Raw genomic sequence first — 23,855 nt, 5'->3', positions numbered from 1 at the left:
TCTCCCTTTCTGATATTTCTCACACATTTCTTCTCCCTTCCCTTATATTCCCTTTCGCTATTATTCATATTCCCCAAATGAATGAGAACATACACCGTTTGTCCTTCTCCGGTTACTGTGGCCAAGTTCAAAAAGGGTGTTGCCTGAGTTCTTCTCTGGGATTTTGATGGAATCTTGTCTCACATTTAGATCTTTCATCTATTTTGAGTTTATCTTTGTGTATGGTGCAAGAGAGTGGTCCAGTTTCATTCTTCTGCATGTGGATGTCCAATTTTCCCAGCACCATTTATTGAAGAGACTGTCTTTCTTCTAGTGGATCGTCTTTCCTCCTTTATCGTATATTAGTTGAGGAAGGGAAACAGGCATTCAGATCCAGGAAATAGAGAGATCCCCCCCTAAAATCAATAAAAACCGTTCAACACCTCGACATCTAATAGTGAAGCTTGCAAATTCCAAAGATAAAGAGAAGATCCTTAAAGCAGCAAGAGACAAGAAGTCCCTGACTTTCATGGGGAGGAATATTAGGGTAACAGCAGACCTCTCCACGGAGACCTGGCAGGCCAGAAAGGGCTGGCAGGATATATTCAGGGTCCTAAATGAGAAGAACATGCAACCAAGAATACTTTATCCAGCAAGGCTCTCATTCAAAATGGAAGGAGAGTTAAAGAGCTTCCAAGACAGGCAGGAACTGAAAGAATATGTGACCTCCAAACCAGCTCTGCAAGAAATTTTAAGGGGGACTCTTAAAACTCCCCTTTAAGAAGAAGTTCAAGTAACTCTGAACGTGAATGGGCTTAATGACCCCATCAAAAGGCGCAGAGTTTCAGACTGGATAAAAAAACAGGACCCATCTATTTGCTGTCTACAAGAGACTCATTTTAGACAGAAGGACACCTACAACCTGAAAATAAAAGGTCGGAGAACCATTTACCATTCAAATGGTTCTCAAAATATACCCTAAAAACTACAGAACACTTCTGAAAGAAATTGAGGAAGACACAAAGAGATGGAAAAATATTCCATGCTCATGGATTGGCAGAATTAATATTGTGAAAATGTCAATGTTACCCAGGGCAATTTACACGTATAATGCAATCCCTATCAAAATACCATGGACTTTCTTCAGAGACTTAGAACAAATTATTTTAAGATTTGTGTGGAATCAGAAAAGACCCCAAACAGCCAGGGGAATTTTAAAAAAAGAAAACCATATCTGGGGGCATCACAATGCCAGATTTCAGGTTGTACTACAAAGCTGTGTTCATCAAGGCAGTGTGGTACTGGCACAAAAACAGACATATAGATCAATGGAACAGAACAGAGAACCCAGAAGTGGACCCTGAACTTTATGCTCAACTAATATACGATAAAGGAGGCTACAACTTCTAATACTAAGTTAAACACTAATGGTGAGAACGGACGTCCCTGTTCCTAACATATGTTCCTAACATAGAGGAAAAGCTCTCAGCTATTCCCCACTGAGGATTATATCAGCAGTGGGTTTTTTATATAAGGTTGTTAAGATATTGAGGTATGTTCCCTCTATGTTCAAGATTTTTGTCAAGAATGGATGCTGTATTTTGTCAAATGCTTTTTCTGAATCTTTTGAGAGGATCATATGGTTCTTATCCTTTCTTTTATTAATGTGGTGTATCATGTTAATTGACTTGTGAGTATTAAACTACCTCTGTGGCCCAGGAATATATATCACTTGATTGAGGTGAATAATTCTTTTAAATTCAATTTGCTAGTATCTTGTTGATAATTTTTATATCCATGTTCATCAGGGACACTGGCCTGTAATTCCCCTTTTTAGTGGGGTCTTTGGTTTTTGGAATCAAAGTAATGCTTGCCTCAGAGAATGAGTCTGGAAGTTTTCTTTTCATTTCTATTTTTTGTAACAGTTTGAGAAGAATAGGTATTAACTCTTCTTTAAGTTTCTGGGAGAATTCCCCTGGGAAATCATCCATCCCCAGAGGTTTTTTTTTTTTTTCTAAAGATTTTATTTATTTGTGAGAGACAGAGAGAGACAGAGAGAGGCAGAGATACAGGCAGAGGGAGAAGCAGGCTCCATGCAGGGAGCCTGACGTGGGACTCGATCCTGGGACTCCAGGATCAGGCCCTGGTCTGAAGGCAGGCGCTAAACCGCTGAGCCACCGGGCTGCCCTTTTTTAAAAAGATTTTATTTAGGGTTGCCTCAGTGGCTCAGTTGGTTGAGCATCTACCTTTGGCTCAAAGGGTATATTCCCTTTCACTAATTTTTATATTTCCCAAATGAATGAGATCATATAATGTTTGTCAAATTTTCTATTTCTTCCTGTTTCGGTTTTGGTAGTTTGTAGGTTTCTAGGAATTTATCCAATTCTTCCAGATTGCCCAGTTTGTTGACACATAATTTTTCATAATAATCTCTTATAATTGTTTGTACTTCTATGGTATTGGTTATGACTCTCCCCTTTCATTCTTGATTTTATTTGGGTTCTTTGTCTTTTCTTTTTGATAAGTCTAGCTAGGGGTTTCTCAATTTTATTAATTCTTTCAAGGAATCAGCTCTTAGTTTTATTGGTCTGTTCTACTGGAATTTTTATTTGTTTCTGTATCATTTAGGTCTCCTATGTTCTTTATTATTTTCCTTTTTCTGCTGGTTTTAGGCTTTATTTGCTGTTCATTTTCTAGCTTTTTTAGGTGTATAAGGTTAGATTGTGTATTTGAGACTTTTCTTGATTCTTGAGAATATCTATTGCAATATACCTCCCTTAGTCACTACTCCATAAAGCAGTGAGACTGATAAGATTGTTTCTAAGCCTGAGAGAATGAAGTCTAGAACAGTCCAGAGAACCAGAAAAGACTTTTTGTGAGGTCTCTTTACTTATAACTAGTTGGCCTTCACTTAGCAGTATCCTGGAATCCCTGGACACGTTCTCTTTGAGCTTTCACACAGTGTAAGGTAATCTCAGACCATAAACCATTGACAATTTAAGTAGGTTACAAAGACATGATTAGATTCAAGATTTTAAAGTCATCCCCAGTAAAATCTCCACTTTAGATACTGGATCACATAAATTCTCTTTGCTCTAGGACATTCCTAACCCTGACTCCCAAAAAGTGCAGGTACCCAAACACAAACCCTGAAGTTTCATAAATAACCTTCTTACCCAATATTCCTCTACGCTGGATATTTAATACTTGGGTTTAGTTATTTTATGCAGTTCCATAGCCACATGATCTGCAGGGAAGATCCTGCTTCCCCAGCTCACTGAACTGCTGTTCTCACCCTAATCACGTGACTCACAGCAGCCTGAGCCCATTAGAGGAGCAAGGGGCAAGCACTAGTCTGTTGGCATTCATAGAAGATTATCATCTCTAACAGTCTAATACTATTTCTTCAATTACTCCATCCCCATCAGTGAAATCTGATTATAGAGCAAGAGATTTTTCCTCTCTCCTGCCCCTGCAAGCATCATTACTTACTTAAGGAAAACTTCTTCCATAGTAGTGATTGAGACACCAAAGCTACCAATGCCCAGTTTTTCTTGACTTTTTTCCAGATCAGTAAGTAGGCCTGTAAACCTAGAAGGAGAAGAAGAGAGAAAGCTACCACCAAACAGATTACTTTCATATAAATATTTCTTGTTCCCAATTAATTTCCTTCAGCAGTGGTAAAAATGTAGCTCATCCTTCACTGCAATGCTTGTTACAGTTCCCATGGTTCTGATGAAAGAGAAATGTGGAATATATGAAGGGAAAAAAAACTACCAAACTGCTATCATAAATTCCTTCCTGGTTTTCTGATAAAATTATCAACTGACTTTCTCTACATATTAACATTCATCTCTAATTAAGATTTAATTTACTTAACATATGCTGTAGTTCTTATAAAATATTAAATCAAAAAGGAAAAATGTTTTCAAATTAATAAGAAGCAGAAGATACTCAACAAAGAAAATGAAGTATGAATAATAGAATGTAGGAGCTAGAAGAGAATTGTTTCCTCACATAACCAGGTAAGTTTTGTGCCATCTCAGGAAGATGTGATACTGTGCCATCAAGTTTTCTGAAAGATAGTTTTTCTGAGATTTATGTTTCTCTACTTTAGAAGACCATCTACTCCAGAAACCTATTCAGTTGTTGAACCTATGTACTATGTTCTCTCTAAGGAGTGAATATGACCACAAAAAGGAGACCAAAACTCTCCATTTTGGGAAGTTCTATCAAAATTTTCTCTATTTTTTGAGCCAAAATTAGATTCAATTTACTGTCTCATAATTAGTGGGAAAAGTAAGTTTTAGAATACTACTGACATGTTTATCAAGATAATTTGTACACATGTTTATCAATATATGCATGGCAAAATCTTATAAATTTTTTTAAAAATTATGAACCACTTTAGTGAGGCATGATTGACATATGTACATACATACAAGCTGCACATATGCAATATACACCATCAAGGCCTCCCCATATTTTCTCCTATCTCATTCATTCATTCATTCATTCATCCATTCATTTTTGTAGTAAGAACATAAGATCTACCCTCATGGCAAATTTTAAGTATACAACACAATATTCTTAATTACAGGCACTATGCTGTATAGTAGATCTCCAGAACTTAAAGTTCTTGCAAAAACTGAAGCTATGGAACCTTGACAGTCACCTCCCCATTTTCCTCTCCCCACAGCTCCTGGAACCCATGATTCTATTCCCTACTTCTATGAGCTTGACTATTTTTTATTCCAAATATAAGAGAAATCATACAGTATTTGTCTTTCTGTGTCTGGTTTATATCATTTAGCATAATGTCTTTAGATCTATCCATCCATATTGTCACAATGGCAGCATTTCCTTTTTCTTTAAGTATGAATAATATTTCATGATATGCATATACCAATTTTCTTTATTCATCCACAGATGGACATTTAGGTTGTTTCCGTATTTTGATTATTGTGAATAATGCTGCAATAAACATGACAGAGCAAGTGTGTCTCTTTGAGATCCTGATTTTAATTCTTTTTCACAAACATCTGGGGGATTGCTGAATCATACTGTAGCTCATAATCATATGGTATAGCTGAATAATCATGTGGATAGCTAAATCATATGGTAGCTAGTAAATTTTTTTGAAGAATCTGCATACTATTTTCTGCATAAAAAACTTAAGTAATATAAAAACAAACTCAAATTTTAAGAGTAATTTTTTCTATGGAGAAGGATTATAGGATCCTTTGACTTTTTAATTCATTCATTGCTATAATGAGAAACTTTAGTAATAATTGTGTTTTTGTGTATAATGTTGGTTAAACAGCAGACTCTGGCCTCTTAAGGGCTGGATAAATCAGAAAAAAAACAAAAATTTATAATGAATCATCAAATATTATTATTATTATCCTTTTACTGATTAAAAAAGCAAATACAGAAAATGTGGATAACATAAATATTTAAAGAAGAAAATAAAAATAGTCTTACTACCTAGAAAAAAACACCACTCTTACTAATGTGATATACTACTTTGATTCTATTGTTATATTTCCATATTTTGCATACTGGTATCCTACATTATAGGATTCTATATCCAGCTTTTACATGTAATGTAAAGAGTGTTTTTCTATGAAAATATAAATTCCAAAGATTAATTTATATTCCATTGTATGAATGTTCTGTAATTGAATGAATTTTTCTTTTTTGGGGGGAATTTAGGTATTTCTAGATGTTTCCTTAGAAAACAATTATATCCTGGAACTGTTGGGTCAAAGTATATGAATATTTTTAAGAGTTTCTCGCTACTAGTATCTAAAGAGGAAATTTCACAAAATCATTATCAATGCTTACCAAAATCATTTTAAACATTTTTTCCTTTAAAAGCAAAAAAAAATTATAATAAAATCTAGCTTAAATTTGCTTTTCTATTATTCCTAGTGATTCAGAAGAATTTTCTATATATATGGGAAATTTCTGTATCTTTTAATGAAAATGGCTTCTCACTTAAATACTAATTTTCTTGATATGAAAATAATGTTTAACTCTAAAACACTTAGAAACTATAGATAAAAAATGTACAAAATAGGAGGATGACAGAGGAAGAGGATCCTGAACTCATCTCATTCCACGTACACACCAAGGCATTATTGTTAACTCTGAAAGCAACCTAAAGACTGGCAGCACAAATCTTCCACAGCTAAAGACAGAGAGAGAAGACCACATCAAGAAGGGTAGGAGAAGCAAAGATGCAGTCAGGAGCCAAGAAGATCAGACCTTAAACAGACATCTCTGGCACTAGGGACCCATGCTGGAAAGATAAGTCCTCATAACATCTGGCTTTGAAAATCAGTGGGGCTTGATTCCAGAAGCTTTAAAAATCATCAAGGTTACCTCCTGCAGAACTAGAGGGCAATAGGAAACTGAGCCCCTATTCTTATAGAGCCAGCACACTAAATAACTTGGCCAGAGACACAGCACAGATGCAGGAGCTTGAAAAGTACCATGGGTATATGTGAAGCTTGATTGACTAATTTTAGGACATATGTCAGAGGTGGGGGGCAGGGATCTGCAGATTTCTCCAGGAACAAACGTGCTTACAGGCATCATTTTTCCTGCCTTCTCTCAACCTAGATAGGCAGATTGCTTATAGAAGCCAGTTCTAATACTCTTTATCTACCTTTCTAGAATTACAAGGTCCAGCCCAGCAATTCCCCACAGACCAACACCATTTAACCCAACTGCCTCAGTAGGTGCTCCTTCAAAGTGACTCCTGCCCTGGGGTTATGGGGGAGGTAACCCTGCACACCAGCACACTCACAGTGCCAACTGCCAGGTTTCTTAGCTGTCTGCACATGGAACAAGCATTGCCCTGGAGTGTTCCTGTAGATGTCACAGTGGCTAACTGCAGACAGCCTGGCTAGCCATGCCCATGAGCAAAATGATGGTAGCTACAGCTGGGCCTCTCACAGCATATAGAGAAAACCCTGCCCTGTGCACCAGCAGCAGGCAAGGCAGGCTGTGGCAGGCACAGGACTGAGGGCCAGCCCCACTTACCAACATGCCTACAGCAATCACAACTCTGCCACAATGGGAAAGAGCATACAGCCCATACAGGGGACACCCCTGGTACACTTAATTCTGGTGACCAGGGAAGATGCACTACAGGGCACCACAGTATGCTTTTATACAAGGACACTTCTTTCAAGACCAGGAGATGTAGCTGATCTGCCTAATACATGGAAACAAACAGAAAGAGCCAGACAAAATGACACAGAGGAATATGTCCCAAATAAAAGAGCAAGCCAAAAATCACAGCAAAAGAGCTACATGAAATGGAAATAGACAATAAGCCTGCTAAATAATTCAAAGTAATGTTCATAAAGATACTTGTTGCACTTGAGAAAATAGTGAAATTCAGTGAAAACTTCAACAAAGAGATAGATAATATTAAAAAGAACCAGTCAGAACTAAAGAATTTAATAACTGAAATGAAAAATATACTAGAATTAATGAACAGCAGATTATATGGTGCAGAAGGATGAATGGATCAATAACCTTGAAGACAGAGTAATGGAAAACAACCAAGATGAACAGCAAAAAGAAAAAAAATAAAAATGAGAAAAGATTAAGGGACCTCTGTGACATCAAGCATAATAACATTTGCATTATAGGGATCCCAGAAAGAGAAGGTGGGGGAAGAAAACATATTTGAAGAAATAGTAGCTAAAAATTTCTCTAGTCTAGCTAAGGTCCAGGAAGCACAGTGAGCCCCAAATAAGACGAAGCCTAGAAGGTCCACACCAAGACATAATAATTAAAATGGCAAAAAATAATGAAAATCTTAAAAACAGTAAGAGAAAAGTTCCATAAAAGGGAAATCCCAAAGTTACATTTTAAAAGGGAAACCCCAAATGGTAACCAGCTGATTTTTCAGCAGAAACTTTGTATGACAGAATAAAGTGGCATGATATACTCAAAGTTATGAAAGGAAAAAAGCTACAACCAAGAATACTCTACCCAGGAAGGGTACCATTCAGAATTGAAGAAAAAAAAAAGTTTCCCAGATAAACAAAAGTTAAAATGAGTTCATCATCATTATATAACCTAACAAGATGCTAAAGGGATTTGTTTAAGTGAAAAAAAGGGCAATTATTACCTGTTAGAAAATTATGAAAGGAAAAACACCTCATTGGTAAAAGTGCACATACAGTAAAGGTAGTAGATTAATGGCTTATAATACCAATATGGAGGTTAAATCACAAAAGTACTGAAACCAATTATATCTACAAAAATTAGTCAAGAGATACACAAAATAAAGAGATGAAAATATGACATCATATACATAAAACATGCAAGAGAAAGAAAGAAAGAATCAAAGAAAAGAAACTGAGTGCTAAAAAAAAGAAAGTGAAGGGATGGAAAAAGATATTCCAATGCAACAATAGTCATATCTGTGCACTTTTCCCTCCATGCTCCAACCACACTGGCCTTTCTCTAGGCTCTCAAATGTGACATGCCCTTTTTTTCCAATATTTTTTTCCTCCAAAAATTGTTTTTAACCCAGTTCCTCTCTTACCTTAATTTTATTCATCATTTGGATACTGGGCTTACATGCTGCTCACTTTTCCTGATGATTCCAATATAAGAGCACCTTATACTTCCATAAGTAACCTTTTATAATTGTGACTCATCAATGATTATTTAACCCATTCATCAAATATTTAGGTAGTGCCAACTATGTGCTAAGCAATGTTCTCAGTCCAGGAGACAGAGAAGTGAACAAAACTAAGTCCTTGATATCACATTTTAGTGTGAGACATAAGACAATACAATAAACAAATAAATGAATAATATGATGTCAGGCAGTTTATCAACTTTTCCTCTCTTCCATCCAAAGTAATGGGTACTATTCATGTCTGTATCCCTTGCACAACATAGAACTATATAAATTTTAAATTCTTAAAAATTTGGAAACTTTCTTCTTCATTATCGTAGTTAAGATTAAAGAGAACACTGTGGGGACACCTGGTGCAAACATCTGCCTTTGGTGCAGGTCATGATCCCTGGGTCCTGGGATCGAGCCCCACATCAGGCTTTCTGCTCGGCAAGGAGCCTGCTTCTCCCTCTCCCTCTCCGGGCTGCTCTGCCTACTTGTGCTCTCGCTTCCTCTCTCCCCCCCCTCAAATAAATAAATAAAAATCTTTTAAAAATATTCCATCAAAAAAATAAAAATAAAAACATTCCATCATTAGGATGAAGCGCAGTTTATTCACTTACTGAGGACGTCTTACTTGCTTACAAGTCTTGGCAATTATGAATAAAGCTGCTATAAATATCCATGTGCAGGTTTTTTTTGTGTACGTAAGTTTTTAACTACTTTAAATATACATATACTGCTGAATTGAACAGTTAAGAGTATGTTTAGTTTTGTAGGAAATCACCAAATTATCTTCCAAAGTGGCTGTGCCATTTTGCATTCTGCCAAGCAATGAATGAATGAGAGTCCCTGTTGATCCACATTCTCATCAGCATTTGGTGTTGTCGGTGTTCTGGATTTGGGCCATTCTAATCAATATGTGGTGATATCTAATTATTGTTTTAGTTTGCATTTACCTGATATGAAATGAGCATCTTTTCATATGCTCATCTTCCACCCATCTTCTTTGGTGCGGCATCTATTAAAGTCTTTGACCCATTTTTAGGGGTGACTAAGTGGTTCATTCAGTTAAGCATCAGACTCAGTTTCACCTCAGATTATGATTGCATGGGTCACAAGACTGAGCTCTGCATTGGGCTCTGCACTCAGCACATGGTCTGCTTGGGATTCTCTCTCCCTCTCTCTGCCCCTCCCCTCTGCACGCTCTCTTTCTCTCTCTAAAATAAATAAATATTTAAAAACAAGTCTTCAACCCATTTTTAAATTGGGTTGTATGTTTTCTTATTGTTGTGTTCTAAGAATATTTTGGATAACAATCTTTTATCAGATGTGTGTCTGCAAATATTTTTCCCCATCCATGGGTTGCCTTCTAATTCTCTAGATATTGCCCATCACAGAGCACAGTTTTTCATTTTAATAAAGCCCAGATTTTCAATTATTTCTTTTAGAGATCATGCTATTAGTGTTGTATCTAAGAACTCATTGCCATACCAATGGGCATCTCGGCTTTCTCCTAGATTATCTTCTAGCAGTTATATAGTTTTTCATTTTACATCTAGACCTATGATCCATTTTGAGTTAATTTTCCTGAAAGGTGTAAGATATGTGTCTACGTTAATTTATTTTGCATAGTGATTCTAGCACCACTTGTTGAAAAGGCTCTTTTTTCTCCATTGCTTCTTTGACAAAGATCAGTTGACTATATTTATATTGGTCTATTTCTGGACTTGCCATTCTGTTCCATTGATCTACTTTTCTATTCTTTGACTAATATCACACTGTCATGGTTATGGCAGATTTATACCAAGTCTTGAAACTGGTTAGTGTCAGTCCTCCAACATTTTTCTCCTTCAATACTGTGTTGCCTATTTAGGGTCTTTTGCCTCTCCATATAAACTTTAGAATCAATTTGTCTATATCCACCAAATAACTTATTGGGATTTTTATGAGGATTACATTAGGGGTGTCTGAGTGGCTCTGTTGGTTGAGGGTCTGAGTCTTGATCTCAGCCCAGGTCTTGATCTCAGGAACATGAGTTTAAGCCCCATGTTGGGCTCTGCATTGGGACTGGAGCCTACTTAAAAAAAAAAAAAAAGATTGTGGGACACCTGAGTGGCTCAATGTTGAGCATCTGCCTTTGGCTCAGGATGTGATTCCAGATGGCGGGATTGAGTCCCACATCAGGCCCCCTGTGGGGAGCCTGCTTCTCACTCTCTCTGCGTCTCTCATGAATAAATAAATAAAATCTTTTAAATAAAATAAATAAAATAAAATAAAATAAAATAAAATAAAAAGATTATATTGAATCTATAGATCAAGCTGGGAAGAACTGACATCTAACAATATTAGTCTTCCTATACATAAACATAAAATATCTAATTTATTTTTTTTTATTTTTTTTTTATTTTTATTTTTTTATTTATTTACGATAGTCACACACAGAGAGAGAGAGGCAGAGACACAGGCAGAGGGAGAAGCAGGCTCCATGCACCGGGAGCCCGACGTGGGATTCGATCCCGGGTCTCCAGGATCACGCCCTGGGCCAAAGGCAGGCGCCAAACCGCTGCGCCACCCAGGGATCCCTAAAATATCTAATTTATTTAGTTTTTTTATTTCATTCATCCAAGTTTGGTAGAACTTGCATATATTTGGTATTTGGTAGGTTTATACCTAAACATTTCATTTTTGGATGTACTAAATTTTGGAAGTGTGTTTATAATTTCAAATTAGATTTGTTCATTGCCAACATATAGGAAAGTGATCTACTTTTGCATACTAACTTTGTATATTGCCTCTTTGCTATAATCACTAATTAATTCCAGGAGGGTTTTTTTTTTGCCAATTCTTCAGATATTCTGTATAAGATGATTGTGTCATCTATAAACAAAGGTAGTTTTATTTCTTCCTTCCCAATCTACATAATATTTCCTTGTCTTTTCTTATTACATTAGCTAGGACCTTCAACATGATGTGGGAAAGCAGTGGAGAGAGATTTCCTTGCCTTTGTCCTGATATTAATGGGAAAGCTTTGAGTTTCTCACCACTGTGTATGATGTTAGCTCCAGGCTTTTTGTAGATACTCCTTAGCCAGTTGAAGACATTCCCCTCTATCTTCTTTTGAGAATGCCAACAAGCTTGTTTTATGTTGTACGGGAATATGAAGCTAGTTAATTACATCTTGCAAGAAGAAGAAATTGGAACAGTCTGTGGAAGTTTATGAGTCTCCTCTTCCCTTAGTTAACATACACATTCCAAATACAATTATTATTCCTTGCTTCTTCCTTTGACAACTAATTTGGTTAATGGTTGTGGGCAAACTGCCTGTTTCCTCTGGTTTCTAGAGTTTCTTCCTCCAGGAGCTACTGTTATATAGGCTACTATTTCTCTTATTATCTTAGTAACTCACTTGATTTCACTCAGCAGGAAGAAAATTTGTGCTAATAACTTACCATATCTTAGTCATTACTTAACAACAGACATTCAGAAATAGAAATAATATATCAAGACAAGCCCAAATTAAACCTAACTTGCATGACACCCCTCTACAAATAATGAAATCCTCAGGAAGTAAATATTTTTATAAGATAAAAATTTAATAAAATTGACGAATGGATATATAATAACAGGGCTAAAGAATTATACAGGACTGTATTAGAAATTTTAAAGATGCTAAAGTACATATAACATATTACCATCATTTGATTAATCTTCTTCAAAGATTATGTAGCATATCTCTCTGTCTCTTCCTTTTTATCATTTGGAACAGTTTCATGCCTTCCTTTAGTTATTTCACCAACCCAGCTGAGCTCTAGTTCAAAAGCTTTATCCTTAACTTCATTATGTACTATGTAAATTATTTTTGCAACTTATTTAACAACATCACAGTGGGTCATTTTTTTTCATCTGAAGCTTTTCTATTCATCTTTTGCAGCTTACCTGGCTTTGCCAATGGCACAGCCCCAATAACCATATGACACTCCTGATGTAGGGCTGTGCACCATCACTCACACTGTAAGACCTTAACATGAAACCACAGCCAAAAGGTCTAAAAGCACTGTAGAGTATATATGCATGTATATACATGGCCACTCTTGTTAAAAGACATTTTAATGGAAAGTTATAGCCAAAATTAGATCTAAAGTTGGAAGCTTCTTTTGCAATGATTGCTAAAGAATGAGCGTCTGCCAACAAACCAGCTAGTGCCATTCCAAATGCCAATCAACATTAAAAAGTTGTCTGTTGGGGGGATCCCTGGGTGGCACAGCGGTTTGGCGCCTGCCTTTGGCCCAGGGCGCGATCCTGGAGACCCGGGATCGAATCCCACGTCAGGCTCCCGGTGCATGGAGCCTGCTTCTCCCTCTGCCTGTGTCTCTGCCTCTCTCTCTCTCTCTCTCTGTATGACTATCGTAAAAAAAAAAAAGTTGTCTGTTGGAACTGTCTTTGTAAAGTTTAGAAAGGACTAACTTTTCTACCCCCAAAACAATGCCATCTTTACATCTGATTCCAATAGCTATACTATCATTTTCCACAGCCTTCACTGCAAATACAACTTGAAAAACTCTTCCATTAGGACAGACTGTAGAGGCTGATAGGTCATACTCTGTCTTGACTGCTCATCATGCTAGACTTGTGGGACTTAAGGTGCTTCAAGGCCTAAAGCACACTGGAGCCACAGTCTCATAGCAGGCTCTCTCACTGATTTGCCTTGGAAAGTAAATTTTTGACTATTACTTGTCAAGTGGCAACTAGAAAGAATCTAATTGCCAAGCCCAAGGAAACCTGGAAAAGTAATAGTTATTTCTGGTAATCCAAAACCATTTATCTAACATTCTCTGGATCTTTACCTGTCCGTGTGCTTTTTGGGTAGGATAAATGATAATTCAGCTGCAACATTGGTCTCCAGTCTGGCATCAGGTACATGTTGTTCAACGAGTCGAGTAATTTGTTCAACATCACAATGAGGTTCCTTCACTATAATTATGTGGTATCCCACACCTGAAAACATTCATTTAAAAGTCAAAAAATTTTAAATGTAATCTTAACACTCCCTACCCCCAAAAACAAGCTCTTGTCTGAAAAATTTCATTTTTTAAGAGGAATCATGATTGTGCTTAGGAACAAATGATTTTCAAATCATCTTCAACTCATTCCTCTTAGTTCCTGTCTTTAATCTTTGGGATAAATAGGTTTCATATTATTACCAGAATTCAAACTTGTAAAGTTTTATTGTTTTATGTTTTCTTTGGATTTTCTTCCTTCCGTCATTCTTTTTTTTTTCCGTCATTCTTTAAATACTTAACGCTTACTCACCACATTTCAGACACATTCAAAAGTGGAAACTTTACCTTCATCATATTAATGAATGAAAACTGCAAAATTTCACCTTATTGTACTAGGAAGTCTTTACTTGGTCACACAAAAACAGGCTATGTGGACTTGTGACACTAAGTCTTTCTGATCTGTTCAGGGTTTTATATACATACACATGCTCATGTGCATGTTTGTCCACACATCTGTGTATGGATACACACATACATGCTCATCTTTCTGGTCTTGTTGCTCTTATTCTTATTTTATCATTCATCACTTTAAGTTGGCTTACCGTTATATCCTAAAATGGTGCTTCTGAATCCAATATTTCTAACTTCTTCTCATATGTACATTTGCATAGCTAATGAAAACCACTCTTGTTTTCAATGCCTTCCATTTCCTACCCCTGACCATCAAACTTAATTTCTTATTGATCCTCCCAAAAAACCTTCTGATCCAGGCTGACTTGTTCCAGGAGTAAAAAAAGTCCCATTTTTATCCTCTTGCTCTTACTTACTTATCCATTTTCCTAAAAGATTTTGTTCTTTTCTCCATTGCCTTTATAAAGCCTGTAACTGAAGGCATTCTATGGATAATCAATATACCTGAGCAATACTTTTGTGTCTACAACTAACCTACTATGGATTTTTATATCCTCGTCTGTAAGTGCAAAATAATTCAATAATATTAGTCTCTCTCTTTCTGACGTTCACAAAATTGACAGTTTAAGACCCACATCCTCTTTGATGGGGAAGTGGTAACATATGAGAGTACCAAGCATGGGCCTTGGTGCCAGAGGGACCCAGGTCCACTCCCATTGTTCTGCTTCATAAAAATGGTGATGTTATAAAGATTAGATTAGGTAATATGTGTAAACATGAATATAACTCACCTGTAATAAATGTGAGTTGAATGAATGAATTCAAGTACTGAATTCATGATTAATAGAATGACAGAATGTTTAACTATTCTCATTAATTTGTCTTCTCCTCATTCTGAAATCCTGATATACTCACAGCTTTGAGACACGTAATTTCAGAAACAATTATGTAAGCTTTTGTATTGTTCACTTTCAACGTACTAGTCTTACTGACTAACCAAACTATATATTTATCAGAGTCAAGACAATTTTATTCCACAGTTTGGTCATTTCCTGTTCAATAAACTCTTGTTGGTCAACCACCACATCTCAGGAATATTCATGAAAATAAACTGGAAAGCATTTAACTCATTACACTGGGAGTTTGATACTGATTTGATTGAAAAGGGTCAGAAATATCTAGTCATTGATTTTTTTCCTCTCCAAGCCACAAATCTATGTGCTAAACCCTCAAAAGCATTACTTCTCCAACAAATCAACACTTCAGTAGAAGCCATATGAAAGAAATAAACATGACTTTTGTGGGGTCAACAAACAATATTTTCCAAGTCAGAATATACTTAAGTAATAATGAGAAGTAATTAACTAGATAGGAAATGTCTAAGTTACAAAAAAAAAATTAAATAGTTTAGACCTAACATAATTAAGGACACAGGAAGTTTTTGAGGACTTCTGTAGAGGGACAATAATAATAACAACCATGTTTGAATAATATTATTAAGCCATTAGCATCCAAAAAATGATCAAAGAGAGAGACCATATATCCTTTTAAGGAAAATTGAAGAGCCACAGCAGCGCAGGGAGCCCTTGACCATGATGGCTATGCGGTCACCCAGAACATCAGCCTCATCCATGTGGTGGGTGGTCAGTAAGATGGTCCGATCATGTTTATACTGCTGAAGGACATTCCAGGTGAATCTCCTTGAGACTGGGTCCATGCCAGATGTTGGCTCATCAAGTATCACCACCTAAAAACCAGAAGAACAATTCCATGATTTATGCTGTCCCCCTTATGGGATAACTTACTATTTATGGGGGCATATTTAAGTTAAGATACATAATCTACACTATATTTTATTAAGAACTCTGCAAAATTAATAGTAATTTCTCTTTTTTAAAAGATTTTATTTATTTATTCATGAGAGATACAGAGAGGGGGGGCAGAGACAAAGGCAGAGGGTGAGGCAGGGAGCCCGATGTGGGACTTGATCCCAGGACTCCAGGATCACACCCCAGGATCACACCCCAGGCCGAAGGCAGGCGCCAAACCACTGAGCCATCCAGGGATCCCCAGTAATTTCAAGCTCCATAACCACATTACAGCACCTGGTCAAAAATGGGAATCCCCTCTGATTACCATTTGGGAAGTTCCTTTTAGAAAGTTAGATTGATATCAGCTTTTAGGTTTGTGTCAGGTGAGTTTCATATGCCATCTGAAGCAGGGATTCGCATTAACCATTCTTTACCTTGGAGCCTCCTATAAGTGCTATAATTATGGAGAGTTTGCGCTTCATTCCTCCACTCAGTGACTTTGCAATTGCATCATGCTTTTCCAGTAGGCCAAAAGAAGTTAGCATTTTATTAACTTCTGTGGGCCGTATCTCTGGAGGTACTCCTTTTATCTACAAAGAGAAGCCAGAGTTTACATGGTACTTCCACCTTTATACTTAAATATATATCTTACATCAAAACTTCTCTTACACAACTATTTATATATGAGACAATTCTTCCTTTCACCTTCCTTTATGGTAAAAGAACAATGCCAAAAAAGATTCCACTAAATTAGGGTAAAGATGTTGTTCCTTGTTCATGCTGCCTGAAGCATATGAAGAGTGGGGGAAAAGAACATCTCTTTGACTCACCACACAGTAGAAATAAAGATGTTCTGATACTGTCAACTCTGCAAACAATATGTCATCCTGGGGGCAAAATCCCAAGTTATTCCTGACTTGATTCATGTCTTTTGAGATATCATATCCATTAATATACACCTTTCCACTTGTTGGAAGAGTCAAACCTGAAATTAAGCCGAGGACATGACAGAAACTTAGCTTCTATGAGAGAACCTAACAACAAACTGTCCATTAGCATCTAAACTTCAGTCTACTTAAAGATTACTAAAAAAAGTTATCAGAGCCTTCTACAGAAGTAGTAGTCATAAATATAAATGGGTTACTTTCTGATGATGAGGAAATAAATAATTTTTCCCTTTATTTTTTGTCTATATATTCTATTTTTTGGTGAATATGAAATAATATGAATTACTTGAGTGCTACAAAATGCTTTGAAGAATTTGCTGTTCTAATATTCTAGTACTGTTGTCTGCCATTTGATAACATATATGAGCCATATTATGATCTGAGAACTGCATTATAAACACAATGGCTGATTTTTTCAAATAAAAATTCAGAACACAGGACCCTAACCCTCTAGAAGTTAAAATTTTGTTGGAAGAGAAAATGTTATCACATATAGTGGCCTTAAAATATTTGCATAACATTTATGCAAAGACGGCAACTGGGCCATTTTTCTGCTGAAAAGGTTGATAACATTCTAAATAGTTACAAAACTCCTTAAGTTCCACCTCTGTGCCCAGCTGGTTGAGCTGGACTCTTGGTTTCAGCTCAGATCTGATCTCAGGATCATGGGATCACTGCTCTCCCTGCTTAGTGTGGAGTCTGCTTGTGTTTCCCTCTCCCTCCCCAAAGCTCTCTCTTTCTAAAGTAAATAAATCTTTATAAAAATAATTCCACTTTAAAAAATACACTCTGAGGGGTGCCTGGGTGGTTCAGTCAGTTAAATATCCAAAATCAAGTTGACTTTGGCTCAGGTCATGATCTTGGGATCATGAGACCGAGCCCTGCATGGGGCTCTGTGCTCAGCATATAGTCTGCTTGAGATATCATTCCTCCCTCTGCCCCTCCCCAAAAACACTCTAAAAAAATTACAAAAAAAATTAAAAGCACTCTGGAAAGGAAAAATGTATTCAAGATTGTCCATTACATTTAGGGTAATTAAATGTTTCCCTTTACTCTTGTTGCCAGGCCTTCTAACCCATTTAACATTTGTCCCAGATTTTTCATTTTTAACAAAGTATCATCATTAATGATACTAACATAAGATGGGGCAGGTGCTGGATTGGAATACCTCTAACTTGGTATATCTGACTTCTGGCATATTTGCCTAGTGGTATGTGAGAAGTATGTACAATAAGTAAGAGTTATCACACTTTAATGCATGGGTCTGAAAGAGGAACAGTAACAATGTTCTTGATACAACGTTACTAACACATCCATTTAAAGACAATTATACAGGCACTCCCTGATACACTAAAGTGGGATAAGATGACCGAGGCTATAAAGAGTGAACTTTTTAGCGGTGGGAAAAGTACTCAGTAGTACTGCCTTTCCTGGACATTTGGTATATAGGCCAGTTGTGCCTGTGAATTTTATCACCAGGAACCGTGGCAGGTCGGATAAGTGGGAAAATTGGGTAAGGTCTACTTGTGAGAAATTGTGGGAAAGCAGTCCTCACCTCGACCATACAGAGAACAGGTTAGACGTTTTCCTTTGGTACCTTTGTAATTTATCATTTTATATAATTATGCAATTGATTTATCTTGTCATTTGGTGAGTCAAGGGTCTCCAAGATTGCCCCCAGTGTTGATAAGCCAGAAATGCTCACAGAATTCAGCATATAGTCCTACTCATGGCTAAGGTTTATCACAGCAAAAGGATTCAAAGCAAAAGCAGCAGAAAAGATAGGCATGTATAGCAAAGTCTAGGGGAAATCAGGTGCACACATTCAGTGGAGTCCACAGGACACCCTTAATTCTTTCAGCAACAAGTATTATTTTATATTTGAGAGAGAGAGAACAACCAAGAGGAGCAGCAGAGAGGGAGAGAGAAACAGGGTCCCCCACTGAGCAGGACCCTGGGATCATGACCTGAGCCAAAAGCAGACACTTAACTCACTGAGCCACCCAGATGCCCTCCAGCAACAAGTTTCAGTAAGTCATGGGAAATTTTCTCTATCAGTGAAGCCCATCAGAGGCCCAGCATTAAGGGGCTGGTCATATTGGAAGGTACATACCAAATTTTAGACCCCCAAAGGAGAACAGATGTTCAGCATAAACTACATGGTCTGCATAAACAGTTTAGGGACAGTGAGCTACTTTTATTAGGGAATGTGGGAACACTCTCAAAATCCAAGTTCTCAGATGCTAGCCAAAGCCCAACCCTGTAAGCATGCCTTTCTAAAGAGAGCAGTTTCTGGGCTATTATATCAACTCTTTCCTGCACATTTAGCAATGCTTTTTATTGCACAATCCTTTCTGGAGTAAGCTAAGAAAAAAAGATAAGACTAATGAAAAGTTAAATGCTTAATGCCCATTTCTCTAGAAAGCTGAGACTAAAGATTAATTCACATACAAGTTTATCAATATACATTACCCATAGAAGTCCAATGGATACCACTAACCACATGAAAGCCAGTGAAAAATTAATCTGCTTTAAAAAATCATAGTTGTTTTACTAAAATTGACCCAACAAGAGTGATTTAAAAATTACAGCTGCTGAAGGTGTGTTTACATATTCATGAGGCATGACTTTCTATCTAGAAATTAAAAGACCAATTTAAATTAGCTTCAGTCATTTTATTCCAAACTTCCTCATGATGGAATAGTTATAAATGTCCAGGCCCATGAGCAGAAGAAACTTTTTAAGCAATTATATAATGTCTTTTATTTATCAGTGTCATCAAATGATTCAAATAAAAAAGTAATATTGGTTCCATTTGGTTCATCCAACCAATTAATGGAATCAAAACAAAGTTTTTGAAAGTTCTTCTGCTGAAGATGAAATACCTAACATTTATTATGAATGCTATAATAAATTCAGTTATTCAGTTATTCAATTCTATATTCTTAACTCTTTGAGGAACCTCCACACTGTTTTCCAGAGTGGCTGTACCAGTTCACATTCCCACCAACAGTGCAACAGGGTTCCCCTTTCTCCACATTCTCTCCAACATTTGTCGTTTCCTGTCTTGTTAATTTCCCCATTCTCACTGGTGTGAGGTGGTATCTCATTGTGGTTTTGATTTGTATCTCCCTGATGGCAAGTGATGCAGAGCATTTTCTCATGTGCGTGTTGGCCATGTCTATGTCTTCCTCTGTGAGATTTCTGTTCATGTCTTTTGCCCATTTCATGATTGGATTGTTTGTTTCTTTGGTGTTGAGTTTAATAAGTTCTTTATAGATCTTGGATACTAACCCTTTATCTGATATGTCATTTGCAAATATCTTCTCCCATTCCGTAGGTTGTCTTTTAGTTTTGTTGACTGTTTCTTTTGCTGTGCAGAAGCTTTTTATCCTGATTAAGTCCCAATAGTTCATTTTTCCTTTTGTTTCCTATGCCTTCATAGGTGTGTCTTGCAAGAACTGTGGCCAAGTTCAAAAAGGGGGTTGCCTGTGTTCTCCTCCAGGATTTTGATGGATTCTTGTCTCACATTTAGATCTTTCAACCATTTAGATTTTATCTTTGTGTATGGTGTAAGAGAATGGTCTTGTTTCATTCTTCTGCACGTGGCTGTCCAATTTTCCCAGCACCATTTATTGAAGAGACTGTCCTTTTTCCAGTGGATAGTCTTTCCTGCTTTGTCGAATATTAGTTGACCATAGAGTTGAGTGCCTATTTCTGGGTTCTCTATTTAAAAATAGAGCTACCTTGGGACGCCTGTGTGGCTCAGCAGTTGGGCATCTCCCTTTGGCTCAGGTGTGATCCTGGATTCCCAGGACTGAGTCCCACATTGGGCTCCCTGCATGGAGCCTGCTTCTCCTCCCTCTGCTTGTATCTCTGCCTTTCTCTCTGTGTCTCTTGTGAATAAACAAATTTAAAAAATCTTTTAAAAAATAAAAATAAAGCTACCCGGGACAACTCAGCAACTGCACTACTGGGTATTTATCCCAAAGATACAGATATAGTGAAACACCAGGACACTTGTACCCCAATGTTTATAGCAGCAATATCCACAATAGCCAAACAATGGAAAGAGCCACAATGTCCTTCAACAGATGAACGGATAAAGAAAATGTATGTGTATATATATTCATTATTCAATATTATTCAACCATCAGAAAGGATGAATGCCCACCATTTGCTTTGACATGGATGGAACTGGAGGGTATTGTGCTGAGTAAAATAAGTCAATCGGAGAAGGAAAATCATCATATGGTTTTACTCATACGTGGAATTTAAGAAATAGTGAAAGGAATTATAAGGGAAAGGAGGGGAACTGAGTGGGGACAATTAGAGAGGGAGACAAATCATGAGAGACTCCTAACTCTGGGAAATGAACAAAGGGTTGCAGAAGGGGAGGTGGGGAAGGGGTTGGGGTAACTGGGTGACAGGCACTGAGGAGGGCACTTGATGGGATGAGCACTGGGTGTTATACTATATGTTGGTAAATCTAACTTCAATAAAAACAAATTTAAAAAATAATAAAGCTAAAAAATTTAAAAAATAAAATTCAATATTCAAAAATAAATAAATCTGCCTTTGCTATGGTGATATTCATGCAAATCTTGGTATAATAAAGCAATGTGGAACTAAGGAACAGAAATCTACTTGGGATGGATTATGGTACTCACATAATTCATAACTGTTTCTAAAATTTAAACATTCTACCAATAGAAATAAATGCCATAGTTTTCAAAATTTTAAATATTTAAATCTATAAATTTAGTAAAAAACATTTTTGAAAAAAATTCTGGAAAATAGGGTTAAAGACAAAATGCTAAAGAAAAAAATACTTTAGCACCACAGTAAGTACTTTTTTCCTTTACTGCCCACCACCAGTCCAATTCTTAAAATTTGAGCCTTAAAGAACTAGTTTGTAAATTAAATCAAAGTGTCCTATGATATCATTTAACTTGTTGTTAAACTGTCCTTGAGGAAGTACAGACACTGGACTTACTAGAGAGAGAATTTAAATAATTTGCCTTAAAATATGCCCAGAGAACTCACAGAAACCATAGAACTAAAAGGAATTAGGCAAATTGTTATAAAGTTAAGATGTTAATTGTAATCCATAGGGCAACCATTAAAAAATTTATACAGAAAAAGAAACACAAGGAAATCAAACAGTACACCGAAGGAAAAAAATTAATCACAAAATAGGCAATTCAGGAATGGAGAAATATCAGAATATAAAAGATGTGCAGAAACAGAAAAATGGCAAAAAGTCCTTCCTTTTCAGTAATTATTTTAAATGGAACTAGATTAACTCTCAAATGAATGGCAGATTTGGCAAAATAGAAAGTGATCCACCTATATGATTTCTAAGACTCACTTTAGACATAAGTGGCAGATGAGAACACGAAATTCTGTGCAAAGAGAATACAAAATAGAACTGGGTAGATATATAAGACATATTGACATATTGTATGACATATAAGACATACAAAAGACATATTGAGACAAAATTGTTATAAAAGACAAAGAAGGTTAGTAACCCATGAAGAAATTAAATTACAACAATGGTAAACATATATGTACCTCACAAAGAGCACCAAATATATGAGCAAAATATAATGGAATTGACGGGAGAAATAAACAGATCCACAATAATAGTTGTAGACTTTAATATCCCATTTTCAACAATGAAGAGAAAACTAGAGAGATCTGATCAGTTAGGGAACAGAAGACTTAATGCTTTAAACCAGCTAAACCTAAACCACACATATAGAACACTGCCCAGTCACAGCAGAAAACATATTCTTCTCAAATGCCCATGGGCTCTTCAAGATAGATAGTATGTTAGGCTACAAAACAAGTCTTAAATTTAAAATGATTGAAGTGATACAAAGTATCTTCTCCAATCACAATGGAATGAAACTAAAAGTCAACACTAGAAAAAAAACCTGGAAAATTCATAAGTATGCAAAAATTAAACAACACTCTCAAAGAAGAAATTACAAGTGAAATTAGAAAATGCACTGGGACTAGCAAAAATGTAAACACAGTATGACATAACTTATTGAATGCAGGGAAATCAGGTCTCAGAGAAAACTTTATCTTTGCAGACACTTGCATTGAAATCAAATAACCAAATTCTGCCTTAAGGAACTAGAAATGTTGATGAAGTCCCAATAGTTCATTTTTGCTTTTGTTTCTTTTGCCTTCGTGGATGTATCTTGCAAGAAGTTACCCTGGCCGAGTTCAAAAAGGGTGTTGCCTGCGTTCTACTCTAGGATTTTGATGGAATCTTGTCTCACATTTAGATCTTTCATCCATTTTGAGTTTATCTTTGTGTATGGTGAAAGAGAGTGGTCTAGTTTCATTCTTCTGCATGTGGATGTCCAAGTTTCCCAGCACCATTTATTGAAGAGACTGTCTTTCTTCCAATGCATAGTCTTTCCTCCTTTGTCGAATATTAGTTGACCATAAAGTTGAGGGTCCACTTCTGGATTCTCTATTCTGTTCCATTGATCTATGTGTCTGTTTTTGTGCCAGTACCACACTGTCTTGATGACCACAGCTTTGTAGTACAACCTGAAATCTGGCATTGTGATGCCCCCAGATACAGTTTTCTTTTTTAAAATTCCCCTGGCTATTTGGGGTGTTTACTGATTCCACACAAATCTTAAAATAATTTGTTCTAACTCTCTGAAGAAAGTCCATGGTATTTTGCTGGGATTTCATTAAACGTGTAAATTGCCCTGGGTAACACTGACATTTTCACAATATTAATTCTGCCAATCCATGAGCATGGAATATTTTTCCATCTCTTTATGTCTTCTTCAATTTCTTTCAGAAGTGTTCTATAGTTTTTAGGGTATAGATCCTTTACCTCTTTGGTTAGGTTTATTCCTAGGTATCTTATGCTTTTGGGTGCAATTGTAAATGGGATTGACTCCTTAATTTCTCTTTCTTCAGTCTCATTGTTAGTGTATAGGAATGCCATTGATTTCTGGGCATTGATTTTGTATCCTGCCACACTACCAAATTGCTGTATGAGTTCTAGCAATCTTCG

At 36.5% G+C, this 23,855-nt stretch overlaps 1 protein-coding gene and 1 pseudogene across 1 annotated transcript in view; both read right to left on the bottom strand.

The window, feature by feature from the left end:
* Positions 1-23,855, bottom strand: part of LOC129519854 (phospholipid-transporting ATPase ABCA3-like) — a 194,675-nt gene that overhangs the window by 71,446 nt on the left and 99,374 nt on the right. The window contains exons 12-16 of the mRNA XM_055340686.1: positions 16,685-16,839; positions 16,289-16,444; positions 15,580-15,790; positions 13,477-13,627; positions 3,472-3,570 (exon numbers count right to left, since the gene is read on the bottom strand). Coding sequence (XP_055196661.1) covers positions 3,472-3,570; positions 13,477-13,627; positions 15,580-15,790; positions 16,289-16,444; positions 16,685-16,839 — 772 coding nt within the window. The remainder of the gene's footprint in view (positions 1-3,471; positions 3,571-13,476; positions 13,628-15,579; positions 15,791-16,288; positions 16,445-16,684; positions 16,840-23,855) is intronic.
* Positions 12,302-13,313, bottom strand: LOC129519280 (proteasome subunit alpha type-3-like; annotated as a pseudogene).

This window comes from Nyctereutes procyonoides, unplaced genomic scaffold (genome assembly GCF_905146905.1).
Source record: "Nyctereutes procyonoides isolate TBG_1078 unplaced genomic scaffold, NYPRO_anot_genome, whole genome shotgun sequence".
Lineage (NCBI taxonomy): Eukaryota > Metazoa > Chordata > Mammalia > Carnivora > Canidae > Nyctereutes > Nyctereutes procyonoides.
Note: the sequence above shows the minus strand (reverse complement) of the source record. Positions and strands in the feature narration are given on the sequence as shown.